The 20,418-nt window shown below is 35.9% G+C and overlaps 1 protein-coding gene across 1 annotated transcript; it reads right to left on the bottom strand.

Moving 5' to 3' along the window:
- Positions 1-312: 312 nt before the first annotated feature.
- LOC127861397 (BRISC and BRCA1-A complex member 1-like) lies at positions 313-20,379 on the bottom strand. The gene is made up of 7 exons (XM_052399844.1): positions 19,988-20,379; positions 12,442-12,500; positions 9,881-10,001; positions 9,523-9,629; positions 8,826-8,949; positions 4,532-4,618; positions 313-3,833 (listed from the first exon to the last, which is right to left on the bottom strand). The coding sequence occupies exons 1-7, from the start codon at positions 20,348-20,350 to the stop codon at positions 3,612-3,614; spliced, it is 1,083 nt and encodes a 360-aa protein (XP_052255804.1). The 5' UTR covers positions 20,351-20,379; the 3' UTR covers positions 313-3,611.
- Between the last annotated feature and the right edge of the window lie 39 nt (positions 20,380-20,418).

Raw genomic sequence — 20,418 nt, 5'->3', positions numbered from 1 at the left:
CTAGGTCAAAACAATCTTAGCAGGGGTGAAAGGTGTCTTTTTTACTACCTTGTTGGTATTGTAAAAACCCATCACTAAGCCACATATCTTAGCATCATGCATTATTCTTGAGATTTTTTTTTCAACATTGATTTTCTTGTTAACTACTTGAAGCCTTCGAAAAAGCAGGATTTTACCACCAATACATTTAATGAATGTACCAAGAACATTTCAGTAAATCGTTTTCAAATTGCGCTGAGTTTGTTAATTTGGGCAGCTAACAAATACTTGAGTATATATATCTGTCAATACTTTTGTAATCAGTCTCATTCCTATCTTTTATAACCTCCACAATTGTGGATTTGGAAAATATATTTAACCCTTAAGGGTTACAGCAAAGATACAGTAAATCCATTGTATAATACTGCAGTTAGAAGTACATGTAATAGATGATAATTAACCTGACAACAAAATATAGTAAACAAGCAAATTCATAGAATTGATATCCCCCGCCAATATGCTTCTGGACACAAAAGTTTTCTGGACGGATGGACAAATGCCCTTTGACCTCAATGTGTGACCTTGACCTTAGCCCCTAGGATTATAAGTGTTGAATGTGAAGCACCACCACTATGGCAAGTTTCATGGCTCTGGCTCATGTGTTAATGGAGATAAAGCTGTAAGCTTATATTAAAAAGCATTTTTTCAAGATACAAAGGGCCATAACTCCGTTAACAGATGGTGTACAATGCCATTTGGCGTGCATCATCCGCTTATCCATATATATACTCATACCAAGTTTCAATGAAATCCGGTTAAGCACCAAGATATGGCTCCGTCCGGACGGACGGATAGAGGGACAACGCCCAAACAATATCCCTCCGCCTATGTCAGGGGATAAAAAACACAATCAGGAGGATTGAACATTGTAAAACATCAACAGCCCCCAAATGGACTCTTCATAAATTTGCATTTCAAACGTCTGACAAGGTTCATCAAGTTATCCAAGATGTTAATTTAAATGCACAAGGAAACCAGAAATATTCTTGTTCTTGATTTACACAAAAAACCCATACCTTACACCGTTTCTATCATTTAGCTTTATAAATGTAGACCCTGATTGCAAAATAACAAAACAAAATATTTAAAGGCTCAGTTAATTTACCAAATGAAATGATGCTGGAAACAAATACACTACGAAACACATCATTATCACTACTGCCTATACAAAGTATTTAATCAAGCTATAAGACTAAATAAATGTTAAAAGTTAAAACCTAATGATATTTAAGGTATTGTTCAATATAACAATACAGTCGTCATAATGATGATCAATAAAGAAATATGTTAGTTTTTATACACAAGAAACTTAATACAATAAGCAAATTCATTGAATTTATATCCCCTGCCAATATGCTTCTGGACACAAAAGTGTTATAATTGACACTCAGCTAAAAAAGCATTTTTTAAGATACAAAGGGCCATAACTCCGTTATTAACAGATGGTGTACAATGCAATTTGGAATGCATCATCCTCTTATCCATATATATACTCATACCAAGTTTCAATGAAATCCGCCACAGCACTTCCGAGATATGGCTCCGGACACAAAAGTACCGGACGGAAAGACTGACGGGCGGAAAGACGGACAACGCCAAAACAATATCCAATATCCGCCTATGGCAGGGGATAATAATGATAATATTGTAACCACAGTTATGGCTGGCTCAAGGAATTGTTTAGATAGTGAGTCGTATTACTTGAAGCCTGTATTTCAAATACTGTATGTTTATTTATTTATGTTTACATGAAATTTCATGGATTCATAAAACCCGCCATTTTTGTTTGATATTAAATTTGTGGATTGTCTGATATAAGACTTCTGACTTGAACGTTGAACATTTGATTTTGTGGTTAAGAAGTCGCATCCAAATAAGTATCCCACCAACAATATTGGTTTCACAGCATCATATACATTTATTCATATACCAGACAACAAGTTATCAGAATAATATGAGCATTTCTTCTTGCTTAAATGGCTGTTGATAAAACACAGATGTAATGCACCATCTTGGACAATACTTAAAATATGAAGTTTCATTGTACATGTATACATGTAGTAAAAATGGCAAAGCACCCCATTTACTGACAACAATTGAATGTTTCTGCAATATGGCTAAGATATTATGCGAACAAACATTTTTGTCCATTTTGCTGGAGATCAGAGACAAACTGGAAATTGCTGCTCGAACTTGGGGGTCATTAAACAGACGTTTGAAGCACAAAGGAGCGGATTATTAAACATGGTTGTCAAGTTTAAAAATTGTTTATTACCGGTGTACATTTACCAATGAACATATGTGTCATAGTCTATTGTCCTCATGCATTCATCTGTCAGGCTTTCAGACCTTAATAGGGTTGTAAAAAGGCATGATGGAAGTGTCACCAGATAAGCCAAAACATGGCAGAAGCTAGGTAAAATAGGGCAGAAACTAGGTAAAATAGGGCAGAAACTAGGTAAAATAGCGCTGCACAATATACTGTCAAAAAATTTAGAGTAATTAATTATAGACAAAACCTAAGTGTCAAAAAATGTAGTCAAGAAAAAAAATTATTTTGACTAAAACAGGGGATGACCAAAAACTAAGAGTAATAACCGTACTTTTCATGGGAAATTTATCCTGTAAACGATGTTCTACTCTGAATGAAACCGTATCATATGTACAGTATTTACATGCATAACAATTAACATGAAACAAGAAACATGGATTTGATTGCTTTGTCAAAAATCATTACAAAAAGCACCATTGCACAAAGAAGACAAAATTAAATGCCTCTGGCCATGCAAAAATGGATCTTATTCCATTTGCAAAAATGGGAGAGTTCAATGCCTGCGCAGTCTGGTAAGGATACCTTGTCCTCTCCTGAGACCACGAGACCTTGCGGAACTGTATTGCATGCAGGGTAGCTACTCATTAGACTGCACAGACTTCGGTGGAGCAAATATAGCAGGCGTTTAAAAAAACAAACAGTACCATGCTTACAAAGCCAAAAGTTAAACAATTCTAAATTTGAGTTTCAGTAAAGGCATGTACAGAGATCAGCTTTAAAAATGCTGCCTTAATAATAATCAATAGAATGGAATCAATGTATATTTTTATGCCAATGCACTTGTGTTTCATTTTATTTTTAGTTTAGGAAATTTTGTTTAAACATCAACAAGACTGAACATTGAACAAAACATGTGGCTATTTGAACATTTTACTATCAAATTGAAATTTTAAAAACAAGATTGATACTTTCTACCTTCAATTTTGGAGAAGTAAAACAATAAGTTTATATTCTCAAAACCACTAGAAAGCTTCATTGGCAAATTTGACATTTTTTTAAAGTAAATTAAATGAAATGACATGAAATCCCTCACTGAAAAGTCTTTTTATATTAAACAACAGTAAACATTGTCAAAACTTCAGAATTAATTTTATCAGAATTTTGTTGGCATTAGACTAAGTGAAAACTTGCACTGGAAAGGTATAGTCATTTAAATTGCTTCATCATTAGAGCCACTTAATTATTAAAAGTAAAAACAACTATAGCATTACATCAAACAACTTTTAACGTATGACCACTTTCATCTAACACTGTCCACATTGGGTATAGAGGACACAATTTGATGTACAGCATCTACTGAGATAGATCCAATCCTGTACGCTGCATCATGTTGTATAGGTCTCTGTAGAGGGTGGGCCAACATTTGGGCCATGGCATCATACACTTTTGTCTGGTTGCGACTCGCTCCAAAAATGTAGGACAGTCCTTTCTGATCTAAGTCGCATATAGAATCAAATACTTCCTGCAAAACATACAGGTTATTTTTTTTTTATCAAACTTCAAAAGTATCAAGTTTTATTGTCCTCTACCGGTGAAACCGGAGGGGACTTATGGTTTGCGCTCTGTGCGTCAGTCTGTCTGTCAGTCCGTCACACTTTTCTGGATCCTGCAATAACTTAAAAAGTTCTTCGTATTTGCTTATGAAACTTCAAACATGGACAGATGGCAATATGGGGATTATGCACATCAATTCATTTTTTCCTATGTTAAAAATAGTGGTTGCTATGGCAACAAATTTATAAAAAAAATACTGAAAATGGTGGACTTTCACCGCTAGGGTACCATATTGTTTGGCAATCTCTTGTTCGTTTTAGTACTTAGTTTAGTTTAAACCTATTTATTTTAGCTCGATTGCATAGAAAGTAATTCCTACTTATTTGAAATGCTCTCGAGTCCGTTTCCTGGGCCTAGAACCAGTACTTGGTGTCTATATGGGAGATCGAAAGAACGCTCCCACAGCGGGGATCGAACCCGTGACCTCACGGTCGCTAGGCGGACACCATATCCATTACACCACGGCGACCTTAAAGTTTTAGTACTTGCTTTTTTAATTCATGGTCATGAAACATGTAAGTTGAGGAAATGCATAAAGATGTAATTTACCAGTCATTGTCTTGTGGATTTTTGTGATAAGTCATTAGTCATGGCTTTACAACTCACCTGACACTTGTTGTCATCGCTGAGTGGTTCGTGAAAATACAAGGCATCTAAGAAGAAATATGGCGAGGTATTCAGCAAGTTGAAACTCTGTAAGGTAAAACAAATGTGTGAATGTTCAATAATGACTGACTACAGGTACAACTAGCATTTAAACAAGAGCACCGCCTTGCGGGTGCAGACCGCTCATCTATTTTCTTTTTAAAGGTGAAGGGACTCTCATTTTCAATCACAAAGGAGGGAGGAGTGGAGTGAAGAGGGGTGTATAGTGTGGGGTTGTGGACATTTATTACATTATCTTCCAAAAAAAGCGAAAAAAAAAAAAAAAAAAAAAAAAATCGGGGGGGGGGGGGGGGGGGGTGGTTATAGTGTGAGGGTGTGGTGATAATTTGTGAGATGATCTTAAAAAAAAAAAAAAAAAAAAAAAATCAAAAAAAAATTTGGGGGGGGGGGGTGGGGGGGGTGGGGTGGGGGTATAGTGTGAGGGTGTGGTGGTCATTTGTGAGATGATCTTATAAAAAAAAAAAAAAAAAAAAAAAAATTAGGGGGGGGGGAGGGGGGGGGAGGGGGGGGGGAGGGCACGGGGGATGGTTTGGGTGAAGTCTATTGTGGTATGTCAGGTAAGAGTAGTTTCAACAAAGTATCAATCAAATCTAATCATAAATAAAGAAGTTATGGCAATTTTAGCAAAATTTAATAATTTGACCTTGAGAGTCAAGGTCATTCAAAGGTCAAAGTAAAATTCAAGTTGCCAGGTACAGTAACCTCATGATAGCATGTAAGTATTTGAAGTTTGAAAGCAATAGCCTTGATACTTCGAGTGGATCGAAACACAAAATTTAACCATATATTAAAAGTTACTAAGTCAAAAAAGGGCCATAATTCCGTAACAATGACAACCAGAGTTATGCAACTTGTCCTTTTACTGTACCCTTATGATAGTTTGTGAGTGTTCCAAGTATGAAAGCAATATCTATGATACTTTAGGGGTAAAGTGACCAAAACATAAATCTTAACCAAATTTTCAATTTTCTAAGTATAAAGGGCCCATAATTCCGTCCAAATGCCAGTCAGAGTTACATAACTTTGCCTGCACCGTCCCCTTATGATAGTTCATAAATCTTGCAAGTATGAAAGCAATAGCTTTGATACTGTAGGAATAAAGTGGACCTAAACACAAAACTTAATCAAATTTTCAATTTTCTAAGTATAAAAAGGGCACATAATTCTGTCAAAATGCCAGTCAGAGTTACATTACTTTGCCTGCACAGTCCCCTTATGATAGTTAGTAAGTGTTGCAAGTATGAAAGCAATAGCTTTGATGCTTAAGGAATAAAATGGACCTAAACACAAAACTTAACCAAAATTGTCAATTTTCTAAGTATAAAAAGGGCACATAATTCTGTCAAAATGCATGCCAGAGTTATCTAACTTTGCCTGCCCAGTCCCCTCATGATAGTAAGTAAGTGTACCAAGTTTGAATGCAATAGCATTGATACTTACTGAGAAAAGTGGAACTAAACGCAAAACTTAACCAAAATTTGCAATTTTTTAAGTATAAAAAGGGCACATAATTCTGTCAAAATGCACGCCAGAGTTATCTAACTTTGCCTGCCTAGTCCCCTCATGATAGTAAGTAAGTGTACCAAGTTTGAATGCAATAGCATTGATACTTTCTGAGAAAAGTGGACCTAAACGCAAAACTTAACCGGACGCCGACGCCAACGCCAACGCCAACGCCAACGCCAACGCCGACGCCAAGGTGATGACAATAGCTCATAATTTTTTTTCAAAAAATAGATGAGCTAAAAAAACAGTATGCTTTTGAGTCTTGACCCAATAGTGTGACTTTGATCTTCAAAGTTGGGGAAAACCAGTTTTATTGATTTATTGGAAACACAAAAATCCCAATGCCCTCTATGAAGAATTTTCATTACATTTAATTTTAATCTGATAGCAAAGATAAGAACAATATAGCATTTAACAAAGAGCAATAAATAGATAAATATCAAAGAAAGAGTTATTGTTCTTCCTTCAATTACTTCTTCTCAAAGTCTTATATCATTATATGAAGTCCATCAATATTTTTTTAGTTTTCATCTGAAGAAATAATCTGGTTACTTGGCCCTGATTCCTTGACTGTTCTTTAAGATAACCAACTTTACTTGATGCAAAAAGTCAAACAAATTTTTTTTTATAATTGAAGTAACAACACTAAATTTAAATTAATCTGATTATCTGACACACAATTTTAATTGAATATATTATGTTGTTTTAACAACATTTCAAATGCTTGTTTAATGCAAACAAAAATAGTAATCTTATAACAGACAAAAAATAACAAGAGGGCCTGAAAGGCCCAAAGTCGCTCACCTGAGATAACAAGATATTATTGGGACAAATCTTCTGACCAAGTTTCACGAAGATCGGAAAATAAATGTGGCCTCTAGAGTGTTAGCAAGGTTTTACTATAGCCATATAAGGAAAAATGCCCCGCCCCCTGGCAGCCATGTTCATTTTTGAACTCATCCATGATATTATCGGTATGAATCTTCTGACCACATTTCATGAAGATCGGACAGTAAATGTGGCCTCTAGAGTGCTAACAAGGTTTTACTATAGCCATATAAGGAAAAACGCCCCTTGGAAGCCATTTTTTTCAAGCAAACATAATTATTTTTGAACTCATCCAAGATATTATTGAGACCAACCTTCTGACCAAATTTCATGAAGATTGGACAATAAATGTGACCTCTAGAGTGTTAACAAGGTTTTACTATAGCCATATAAGGAAAAAAGCCCCGCCCCTGGTGGCCATGTTTAAAAAGCAACCAAAACCATTTTCGAGCACATACAAGATATCATTGGGACAAATCTTCTGAGCAAGTTTCATGATGATCGGAAAATAAATGTGATCTCTAGAGTGTTAACAAGGTTTTACTATAGCCATATAAGGAAAATAGCCCCGCCCCTGTGGTGGCCATGTTTTTCGACCAACCAGCATCATTTTTGAACTCGTCCAAGATATCATTGGGATGAATCTTCTGACTGAGTTTCATGAAGATCGGACTATAAATGTGGCCTCTAGAGTGTTAACAAGATTTTACTATAGCCTTATATATCCATATATGGAAAAATGCCCCGCCCCTTGGCGGCCATGTTATTCAAGCAAACATTACCATTTTCGAACCCATCTAAGATATCATTAAGACAAATCTTCTTACAATATTTCATCAAGATTGGAAATAAATGAGGCCTCTAGAGTGTTAACAAGGTTTTACTATAGCCATATTAGGAAAAATGCCTTGCCCCCTGGCGGCCACGTTTTTCAACCAAGCGGCATCATTTTCGAACTCGTCCAAGATATTATTGGGATGAATCTTCTGACCAAGTTTCATTAAGATTGGACAATAAATGTGACCTCTAGAGTGTTAACAAGATTTTACTATAGCCATATATAGCCATATAAGGAAAAATCCCCCGCCCCTTGGCAGCCATGTTTTTCAAGCAAAGGTTACCATTTTTGAACTCATCAAAGATATCAGGTGGACAAATCTTATGAGCAAGTTTCATGAAGATCGGAAAATAAATGTGGCCTCTAGAGTGTTAACAAGGTTTTACTATAGCCAAATAAGGAAAAATGCCTCGTCCCCTGGCGGCCATGTTTTTCAACCAACTGGCATCATTTTTGAACTCGTCCAAGATATTATTGGGGTGAATCTTCTGACCAAGTTTCATGAAAATCAGACAATAAATATGGCCTCTAGGGTGTTAACAAGATTTTACTAGAGCCATATATAGCCATATAAGGAAAAATGCCCCGCCCCTTGGCAGCCATGTTTTTTCAAGCAAACGTAACCATTTTCGAACTCATCCAAGATATCATTAAAACCAATCTTCTGACTAAATTTCATAAGGATTGGAAATAAATGTGGCCTCTAGAGAGTGAACAAGGCAAATGTTGACGTCGCACAACGGACAACGCACGACGGACAAAAGGGGATCACAAAAGCTCACCATGAGCACATTGTGCTCAGGTGAGCTATAAAGGAATACATAATGCAAAATTGGGTTTTATGTCATATGAGGCAAGTATTTTCGCAGTCTGGCCACAAACATCCCTGCCCACTATAATGGCTCGCAAGGTTACTTTGTCCCATTAGTAGACAGGGTGGCTCCTTACCAGACCGCGCAGACTCCTTGGCTGGTCTTGAACTGTGTGGTGTCATATGGCACAAGACCCATTTTCGCATTACACAGCAGGGGCCAGATTTAAATTTCCTAATTCATTTGTTACCTCCTTAGTTTTGAACACAAGTGGACAGTTGGGACGACCATATAACATGATGACTCTAACTGTAAACTCTGGTGGGATCATTTCTATGTCACCTACTATGCTGGGCATTTCCACCTTCCTTGCTCTGAAAAAAACAATATTTACCATTAACCAGAATGTTAATGGGACAATTTCGTAATTTTGGATTAGAAAACATTTCTATACAAATGAATTTTTAAGCATGCTTTCTTTCAATCTACCAAAACTGTACTTAAATCCTACAACTCATATCTACACATTTATGCCATGATTAACTAACCCTTTCCCAATAGAAGCAAAGTACAAATGGCTATGTGCAAACAACATAAAACCAGAACAGCCAGCGAGAAACTTGAAGTCTGTTCAGGTTTTATGCTGTTTGCTGCTCGTCAGTATCTAAGGGTTGGAAATGAAGCCTTTAAACTTGAATCTAGTAAGAAAAGTCTTTAATTAAATGTAACTTTCTAAGGGACCAAAAAAGCGTCAAAATACATATCTAAGCCGTCAAGGGTTAAGACACTTATAAAGTGATGTAAATGTAGGTTAAGTAATATTTAAGCTAGCGTCAGGAAAATTCATTTTAGAGATAACCATGGGATTATTGTTCAGGATAATTGTCCACGGTACTCGCACTATACCTCCCACTGTGTTACCTTACTAGAAACCCCGAATGACTCACACTGTGTTGAATACAGAGTCAGCATCACACGAATCACACTCACACCATTCAAAGATGTCATCCAGTACAATCAGTATGTCTCGGGGTACATTGGTGAAATCACGAACCTGAAAAAATATACATTATTACAACACAATGTAATGTAATGCCAATTCAATACAGCAGTAAAGGGGTGTGACAACACCAACATTATTCTTTAATAATTTAAGTACCTTCATCGCATCATTAGTTGGCTTTAGTTCATTTGTACCAAACAAAGAGCACATCTTTCTAGTATACAAATCAATTTGTAAATCAAACAGGCACAAACAAAATGTACAGCAAACATGAAAACTATCTATTATGTAACATAAATTACCCAAGTTGCATCCTCCTTTAGAAATATAAGAGCATATTCATGCTTCTTATCAAGTTTCTGCTTCGACTGCAAAAAAATACTCAAGCCTTTTCGAACAAGCTGTTTGGATGTCATCTTGTCTCTGAAGGGCAAAAAAAAACAGTTTAATTATGGGTAACAATGTCACTGAAAACTGTCACTTTATACCAACACTAAATTGTTTTTCATTCCACTGCATATAAGTATTGAGCAGTCGAAAAGTAAACAAATAACAAGAGCTCTGGGTTCAGAGACAGATGCCCCCATCCAAAACAGGGCCTTGACATATCAATCAGAAACCATTTTATCACTTAATGTCACAGAAAGCTTGACCTTTCAACTAGTGACCCAGATTTCAATAGGGGTTATCTACTATCATAGGCCAATGCACATGTGAAATATCAAGCGAATCAGTCAATTCTTTGACAAGTTATTGATCAGAAACGATTTTCACTCTTACTGTAGCAGTGACATTGACCTTTGACCTAGTGACCCCAATTTAAATTGGGGTAATCTACTGTCCAAGGCCAACGCATATGGGATGTATCAAGCCAATCGGTCGATTTGTTGACAAAGTATGGATTGGAAACAATTTTCACACTTATTGTGACAGTGACCTTGATCCTTGACCTAGTGACCCAAATTTTGATAGGGGTCGTCTACTGTTTAAGACCTATGCATATGTGAAATATCAAGCCAAAAGGTAAATCTGTTGACGCGTTATTGATCAGACACTATTTTCACACTTATTTTGACAGTGAACTTGACCTAGTGACTCCAATTTATGTAGGGGTCATATACTGTCCAAGGCAAATGAACATATTGGAAGTATCAAGCTAATCGGTCAATTTTTTGAAGAGTTATTGATCGGAAACAATTTTCACACTTATTGTGACAGTGACCTTGACCTTTGCCCAAGAGACCCCAATTTCATTGGGATCATCTTCTCCCAAGGCCAATTCTAATGGGAAGTATCGAGCCAATTGGTTTATTGGTTGACGAGTTATGGATTGGAAACGATTTTCACACTTATTGTGACTGTGACCTTGACCCGTGACCTAGTGACCCCAATTTAGATAGGGGTCTTCTTCTGTCCATAGCAAACGAACGTGTGAACTATCAAGCCAATAGGTCAATCCGTTGATGCGTTATTGATCGGAAACAATTTTCACACTTCATTTGACCGTGATCTTTGATCTAGTCACTCCAATTAATATAGGGGTCATCTACTGTTAATGCACATGGGAAGTATCAAGTCCATTGGTCAATTTGTTGAAGAGTTATTTATCAAAAATAAAATTCACACTAATTGTGACAGTGAACTTGACCTTTGACCTACAGACGCTAATTTCAATAGGGGACATCTACTGTCCAAGGCCAAGGTACATGTTAAGTACATGTACCAAGCCAATCAGTCAATTCGTTCACAAGTTATTGATTGGAGATGATTTTCACACTTATTGAGACAGTGACCTTGACTTTTGACCTAGTGAACCCAATTTCAATATAGGGTCATCTGCTGTCCAAGGCCAATGCATATGTTAAGTATCATGCCAAAGGGTCAAACCGTTCATGGCTTCTTGATTGAAAATGATTTTCACATGTGGTAAATTTGAAAAAGAGTTAGTGATCAAAAACAAACTGGTCTACCAACAACCAGCAAAACAATATACCCCTTTTCTTCGAACAGGGGCATACAAATACAAATGTCTAAGCAATATACACATGAAGCTGAGATATTTTAATTGTTTAAGAAACTAAGATGACACTAATTGATGAATCTTACTAACTGTGAAAATCACAAAAGATCAGGTACATATTTGATCAAGAAAGAAGCAAACAAATATCAAAAATTGTTTCTTGTCAGACATGATATTATAATATTATAAGCGCATACTTATAATATTAAAGGGATCTTTTCATGTTTTGGTAAATTGACAAAATTGAAAAAAGTTGTTTCAGATTCGCAAATTTTCAGTTTAGTTATGATATTTGTGACGAAACAGTATTACTGAACATTTGCCATGGTCTAATATAGCCATTATATGCATCTTTTGACGATTTAAAAACCTAAAAATTATAAAGCGTTGCAATGCAAAACGATTGAATAATTTGGAGAGTTGTGTTGTTGTAGTTTAATTTTGTGAAACTACGAAGATTGCTTATATAATGTATAAAATACGCATCTTATGTATGCTTGGCAGGATAGCTCAGTTGGCTAATGCGTTTTTACTTCAGGATTCGGGGGGGTCACTGGTTCGAGCCCTGCTGCAGGCTACTTTGGTTTCCTTTTTTAAATTTTATTTTTGATTGTTTACTGGAGCTTTTAAAATTTAATGTTTACATTTATCAATATAAAGCATTTAATGACAAACTTCAAAACATGCCAAAATCTGTGAAAAGGCCCCTTTAAGAAGGTGTAATATACATAAGTTTGCACCCCCATTTTGGGGGCAAATCTAAGATTTAAAAAAGTGTAGTCCACACGGGGATGCAAAAAGACCTACACAATAAATATTTTATGCTCCAAAAACACATCTTACCCAGCTCTTGATCTGAATATTGGCTTCTCCATATCAGCACTTACATCCACACAAAATATCTGTAATATAAAAAGCTGAAGCTGAGAATAACACACACAATATCTGAAACGGGAAAAAATTGGAGCAGATAATAAAACACACAATTTTAAATATTTATCACTTTTTAACGCTCAAATTGTCATTGTAGGCTTGGGTACTACTTCAAAGCACCCAGGGTACTCTTAAGTATATTACAATGCATCCCCAAGTATGGAAAATATGCTTAAAGTTAAAGACACTCAGCCATTATAAGACTGCACCCAAGTTTTATTCCCGCACAATAGCTGATGTGGTAAAACAGACAAAACCTGTCCCAACATGCTTTTTTTAGTATAAATTTTTATATTAAATATATGCGCCAATTTTACAGAAAAAGGACATAATTATGAACATAATTAATTTGACAAAAAGAACCAACAACGACCAATTTATTTTATTTCCAGGTACGTTCACGTAGATTTTCTACAAGCGGGGTTTATAATGTACCAAAAATGACACTTTCCGAATTTGGTAAAAAAAAAAATCCCAATTGCTGTCCAAAATAGAATTCCCAATTAATGGTTTCTCGTCTCCTGATATCAATCACTTTGTTTTCATTCTCAATGCGGCTCTCGCGATGACCTCTCACACATGCGCTCCAAGTATTTTGTTTCAATTTAATACATTACTACACTTGAAAATAAATACAGACACAACCAAAATGAGAAAAAAAACAAGTATTATTCCATCTTACTTCAACTGAAATAATCCAAATTTATTCCTATTCCATTCAATTTTTTCAGTCCTCTTCATTAAACATCCACATAAATTGCAAAATGAGGCAGACAACTGCGCTAGTGTAAACACTACACTTTCATGTATTTAATTTATTTTAGAGAAAATTCTTTTACTTTTTCCCTGATTCTCAGAAAATGTTGCATGGATCAATCTGTGCGCGCACATCGCAAAAATAGGTGACATGACGATTTACACATGTTCAGTGGGTGTACCCAGTCCCGCTTAGAAGCTAATTTCATCACATCATTTAATAGTAAAATACATGCCAAAATTGTATTAGAACAAATGGCAAACATTTGTGTCTTTGCAATCCTTGAGCAATTTTATGTGTCCTTGTAACTCAAAAGATTGAAATATTAAAAGAAAACTTTTTAAATTGTAAATAGAAGTTATAACAACAGCACCGCCTTGCGGGTGCAGACCGCTCATCTATTTTTCTTTTTAAAGGTGTAGGGACCTTTCTCAATTTCAATCACAAAGGAGGGAGGGGTGGAGTGGAGAGGGGTGTATAGTGTGGTCATTTATTACATTATCTTCCAAAAATGCAAAAAAAATGCCAACACATTTGCGGGGGGGGGGGGATTCTTGGGTGGGATGGATGGACGGTATTTCAAAAATAAAATAATAAAAATTAATATTTGTGTTTTTTAACCATGTTTGAAAAAAACAAGAGATGTGATTGTCAGAAACAATATGCCCGCTATTGCGCCGCTTTGAAGATTTTTTTTAATTTTTTTTACCTTTGACCTTGAAGGCTGACCTTGACCTTGAACTTTCACCACTCAAAATGTGCAGCTTTATGAGAAGGCTGCTTTGAAATGTTATTTTTTTGACCTATGACCTTGAAGGATGACCTTGACCTTGAAGGATGACCTTGACCTTGAACTTCCACCACTAAAAATGTGCAGCTTCTAGTGTTTTTCCCAGGCCATTTTAGCGTGACGAAAAGCCACGCCGCCCTCCCTGATCATCACGCTGCCCTTTTCAAAGGCAAATTTCGCCACGCGCCCTTCTTTTCAAAGGCAAATTTCGCCACGCGCCCTTATTGAGCAATAACATCTTTATTGGCCTTACGATCTAACTTGGTCCGCAAAATCAGCGTCCTTGATTGTCTGTGACGCTCCGACTGTGCTTGATTTACTCGAGAGGCGTCAACGTCTTATTGACTATATTTGAGCAGATTTAATATATTACAGTGCTCGATTTATAGGTAGACTGCTCCAAAGCTGTGAATTAGTCATGCATGAATAATCCCGTGTCAGTATCAATCGATAATGCCAGAGGCTATGTTATACCAAGCGCACTTTTCGGTCGACAATGTGTACTCCTCCACGATAAAATCATTACTTCTGAGACTTTTGATGAAAAACTCGATGTTATTCTCGTGGCAATTGTGCATTGCATGCATTATTCAGTTATATCAAAACATATATATTTACGCATAATTACATTTAAAAACACAAACAAATGTATTCTTTATCGCTTTCGCCTTTAAGATAATTAGATCTAATTATTGAAATAATTACTGAGACGTAGACTAATTTAACAAAATGCGAATAGCGTATATGATTTAATGTTGCTATGCGCACCTGTCGCTTACATCATTTGACATTTGAACAACATGGCGGACTATACAGAATTAAATTGCGACTCGGCAAAAATGGCAAATAACGTCGTAAACGATCAAATTAATGATGGGAGATTATACATTAAGAAGGAATTAATGAAATGTCTGTGATAATCAACGATGCATAAAAATGTTTTAGATAGCAACAACATTATTTATTTATTTGTAATCTACTTGGTGGATGTATGTTACGGAAACGAGTGTTTGCATATTGTTAGCCATCAATTTACTCGCAATGTTATTTTAAACATCTGGCAAGATTATTATTAGCAAATGGGACAAGACAAACATGGTTTCATTTATATGTTAGTGGATCTGTGTATAATCAGATTCATATGCATATATTGCTTTATTATGTTTGTCGTGCTGTTCAGTTTTAAACAGCATGGAACTTAAATGTACATGGCAAGGTAAATATGTTAATATAAATCATAGTAAGTTAAATACATCAATTACCATTAAATGTGCTTGTTTATATGTTATTTTTTCCACAACTGCTTCAGATGCGATTACATATTGCCCCGTAATTCAGGTATTCAGGGAACGTTTTTGCCCTTTTTTGCCTAAACTGCGCGCTAACATGCCCTTTTTGAAAGTAATGCGCCATGCCCCTTTGCCCTCCTGGGAAAAACACTAGCTTCATGAAAATGCCGCTTTCAAATTATTATTTTTTTGACCTTTGATCTTGAAGGATGACCTTGACCTTGAAGAATGACCTTGACCTTGAACTTCCACCACTCAAAATGTGCAGCTTCATGAGAACGCCGCTTTGAATTTAAAAAAAAACCTTTGCCCTTGAAAATGACCTTGACCTTGAAGGATGACCTTGACCTTGAACTTCCACCACTCAAAATGTGCAGCTTCATGAGAACGCCGCTTTGAACTTTTAAAAATTTTATTTTTGACCTTGAAAGATGACCTTGACCTTGAACTTCCACCACTCAAAATGTGCAGCTTCATGATAACGCTGCTTTGATTTTTTTTTTTTTTGAACTTTGACCTTGAAGAATGACCTTGACCTTGAACCTACACCACTCAAAATGTGCAGCTTCATGATAACGCCGCTTTGAATTATTTTTTTTGACCTTTGACCTTGAAGAATGATCTTGACCTTGAACTTCCACCACTCAAATTGTGCAGCTTCATGATAACGCCGCTTTGAAATTTTTTATTTGTTTTTTGACCTTTGACCTTGAAGGATGACCTTGACGGATGACCTTGAACTTCCACCACTCAAAATGTGCAGCTTCATGAGAACGCCGCTTTGATTTTTTTTTTTTATGACCTTGAAGGATGATCTTGACCATGAACTTCCACCACTCAAAATGTGCAGCTTCATGAGATACACATGCATGCCAAATATCAAGGTGCTATCTTCAATATGTAAAAAGTTATGGCCAATGTTAAAGTTTTCGGACGGACAGACGCCATATATTTGACATTTGACCTTGAAGGATGACCTTCACCTTCACCTTTCACAACTCAAAATGTTCAACTCAATAAGATACACATGCATGCCAAATATCAAGTTGCTATCTTCAATATTGAAAAAATTATGGCCAATGTTAAAGTTTTCGGACGGACAGACACCATAAATTTGACATTTGACCTTGAAGGATGACCTTGACCTTTCACCACTCAAAATGTGCAGCTCCACGAGTTACACATGCATGCCAAATATCAAGTTGCTACATGTATCTTAAAAAGTGAAAAAAGTTATGGCCAATGTTAAAGTTTTTTTCGGACGGACAGACAGACTGACTGACATACTGACCATAACTGATGGACAGTTCAACTGCTATATGCCACCCTACCAGGGGCATAAAAATTATTTTTTGAGGTGGGGGGTGGGGTATAGTGTGAGGGTGTGGTGGTCATTTATTAGATTATCTTTAATTAACAAAAAATAATGAGGGGGGATTGAGGGGGGGGGGGGGGGGGGCGTGGGGGATGGTTTGGACGGAGTCAATTGTGGTATGTCAAGTAAGAGTTGTTACATGTATGTCAAAGTTCAAATCTAATCATAAATAAAGAAGTTATGGCAATTTTCAATTTTAGCAAAATTTAATAATTTGACCTTGAGAGTCAAGGTCATTCAAAGGTCAAGGTAAAATCCAAGTTGCCAGGTACAGTACCCTCATGATAGCATGAAAGTTTTTAAAGTTTAAAAGCAATAGCCTTGATACTTTAGAAGTAAAGTGGATATTAACACAAAATGTAACCATATAATTTATTCAAAGTTACTAGGACAAAACAGGGCCATAATTCCGTAAAAATGACAACCAGAGTTATGCAACTTGTCCTTTACTGTCCCCTTATAGTAGTTTGCGAGTGTTCCAAGTATGAAAGCAATATCTATGATTCTTTAGGGGTAAAGTGGACCTAAACACAAAACTTTTTTAAATTTCAATTTTCTAAGTAAAAAAAGGGCACATAATTCTGTCAAAATGCCAGTCAGAGTTAAATAACTTTGTCTGCACAGTCCCCTTATGATTGTTAGTAAGTGTTGCAAGTATGAAAGCAATAGCTTTGATACTTATGGAATAAAATGGACCTAAACACAAAACTTAACCAAAATTTTAAATTTTCTTAGTATAAAAAGCGCACATAATTCTGTCAAAATGCTAGCCAGAGTTATCTAACTTTGCCTGCCCAGTCCCCTCATGATAGTAAGTAAGTGCACCAAGTTTGAATGCAATAGCATTGATATTTTATGAGAAAAGTGTACCTAAACGCAAAACTTAACCGAACGCCGACGCCAAGGTGATGACAATAGCTCATAATTTTTTTTTTCAAAATATAGATGAGCTGAAAAAAGTTTTATTACTTTTTTAGTTTGTATAAATATGTTCAGTGAATAGAATTTTCAAAATTTTGTTGGCCTAATGCATATTACATTCGCATTCTCTTGCATTTGGATGTGATGTCTCGATATAAGGTATACAACAGGTGGATGTAATTTGAGAGTGTGTACAGGGCCCTCGTTTGGCAGTTTTTGGGGCCGAAATTCGGCCCCATTCCTCCTTTAAAATAGTATTTATTTATTTTTTTACTTCTATACCTATGCTGCAAGCTGGTAATGTGCTATTAACCTTTGATTCAGTGCTCCAGATAACATGCGTAAAGGCGTTAAAACGAATTAAATTTCTTAAATAAGCATTTAAATTTAAAATCTTTGCGTAAAGTTACTCATTGAAAAAATAAAACACAAATTCGAAATTTTCGAACGTGCGTAAAACTTCCAGTAGCAAATTATATACGGTAAACATTTCATCCCGGTTCTGACTCGTCTAGGCGCTCAATTAAAACTACAACTTTAAGTGAACGTCACTCAAGCATTTGCTGTGATGAAAAGCCACACCTAAGAACGGTCAATAGGCCCAATAGGCCAAACGGTCTCGATTATGTTCTCCTAGTATTGCAGGCGAGTCATTATTGTTTACTGTACCTTTTTAATTACACTTATCGTAATTTTTACACACAAGTAATATACTGTATACCTATTCAAAATGTCATTAAAATTAAATGTTAAATATAGTTTTTGATATGACTTGAACGGCGACCAAAAGGCAATTATGACCTAAGCCGAAGTGTCAGTGACCGTTTTACATAAAAAATGGAAATGGTCGACCGAAGCGGTGTTTCGAAGCGTGAAAGGCAAAAAAAGCCATTTCAGTGTCAAAAGTCCACGCTTCATGCGTTCTTTCAATTAGATTCAAATACCCAAAGCATGGTTTCGTCAATAATTGATGAACTCATAAGCTCTTGCGAAGCTGTCTGATTATGGGAAAGAAAGAAATGGAGAAGGAAAGCCAGGCTTTTCCAAGACTATAAACTAAAATGTTGAATTGTTGATGTGTCAAAAACAATGAATAAAACATTATTTAGTAATATATTGTTAAGAATTAATTTCATAAATAGGGGGTAAAATAAGAATTAATTTTTAAAATAGGGAGTAAATAAGAATTTGACCAAATTTTTATCTGGAGCTCTGCTTTGATAAAATGTATATTTATGTAAATTACATTAAAACATAGCAAAATATAGCCCCAATCCCCCAAAGTGTAGCAAGGGCCCTAGTGTATGAAAATATTGGCTTTGCGTTGTTAAACACGCTGCAAATAAACAATTTTGACATGGATTTAATGGGAATTAAATAAATCTTTAAAGCTAAATCGTTTTTGGGGCATTGTTAGCATTAATTACAAATTTTTTTAACTTGTTCCCTTTACCGCTCCATACATCTAATCCTTAATCGGAGGATATTTATAAAATATTTGTGATATAGCAGCTTTATGAAAGTTATATACCCACGACTACACAAGAATATACTATATTAGTTGCAATAATTCAACTCTCAGCTTTATAACCCAATGGGTTGCTGAGAGTTGCAATGCACTCTCTCTCTTGTCCATGGATGCAAAATGTTATCAACAATGCAAGGGTTAAGGAACACTGAAACTGCAAGAACTTATTAAAGTTTACCTGTCTAAACCACAAACTCATCCAAATGGTACCATTAAAGCAAGAAATAATTGCTTTTTATTGACTTAGTTTTTCTTTCGTAGGCTGTATCCGCCATATTGATAAATTGACCCAATATTGGTTACGTAGCAGTACACCAATATTTTGCACGTCGGGTTATGTGATGGAGGATATTAAAGTTGAAAACGATGTGGTATTCGATACAGAATACACTGTTTCAAATTTAAACATAAATGTCTGCGAGAAAAGTGTGTTGAAACATCGTTGTGTTTTTATAGGGTGCATGCAATAGATAACATCCATAGGTTGCCATTCAGGTAAATTTAACATGTTTATGAAGTTTATTCATTATTTTCCTCAATTTGTCTCGAACGATGTCTGTTAAGTGAAGCGCTGAACTGCACCCATGTTTATGAAGGGGTGCATATGGAGTCCTAGAGCCGCCATAGCAAAAATTATCAAAGGCTCTGGGAGTCCGTTTATATGGACTATATACTATATTAGTCTTTCTTGAATGCTCTGAGCTTTTATGAGTACATACGTGCTCATACCCAGGACCCGGAAGGTCAATAGCTGGGAGTTGGATTATTACAACTATATACTATATAGGATACTCACAATTTTTTCTTTAGTATTGACTTGAGGACATCTCAGAGCTGGTGTCTGATCCAAGCCATGACAATTTTTATCTGCACTTGATAGTCTATTTCTGCTAGAAATCTGTGTTGATTCCTTGTGTTTTGTTCCGGAGTTTCGCAACATGTTACCGGATGCTTCAATACCTTCATCATTTTTCTGTCCTGGACACTGAGGTAAATTATTATTGACTGTCACTTTCGGTTTAATGCCAACACATTTTTCTACTTCACTATCGCTTATCACATCATATTCACGAATGTCACTAACGATTTTATGTTTTGCTTTTACTAAATGTTTATTTTCACTGTGATTTTCTCTCTGTTTTGAATCTATGTCTTCCATTTTGGTAGCCTCTATGTCCTACATTTTGCAAACAGTTCTTGGAATACAATGAATTGCTAACCAGTCCT

This window comes from Dreissena polymorpha, chromosome 16 (genome assembly GCF_020536995.1).
Source record: "Dreissena polymorpha isolate Duluth1 chromosome 16, UMN_Dpol_1.0, whole genome shotgun sequence".
NCBI classification, from domain to species: Eukaryota; Metazoa; Mollusca; class Bivalvia; order Myida; family Dreissenidae; genus Dreissena; species Dreissena polymorpha.
The sequence above is the reverse complement of the archived record's forward strand: the minus strand, read 5'-3'. Positions and strand labels throughout refer to the sequence as shown.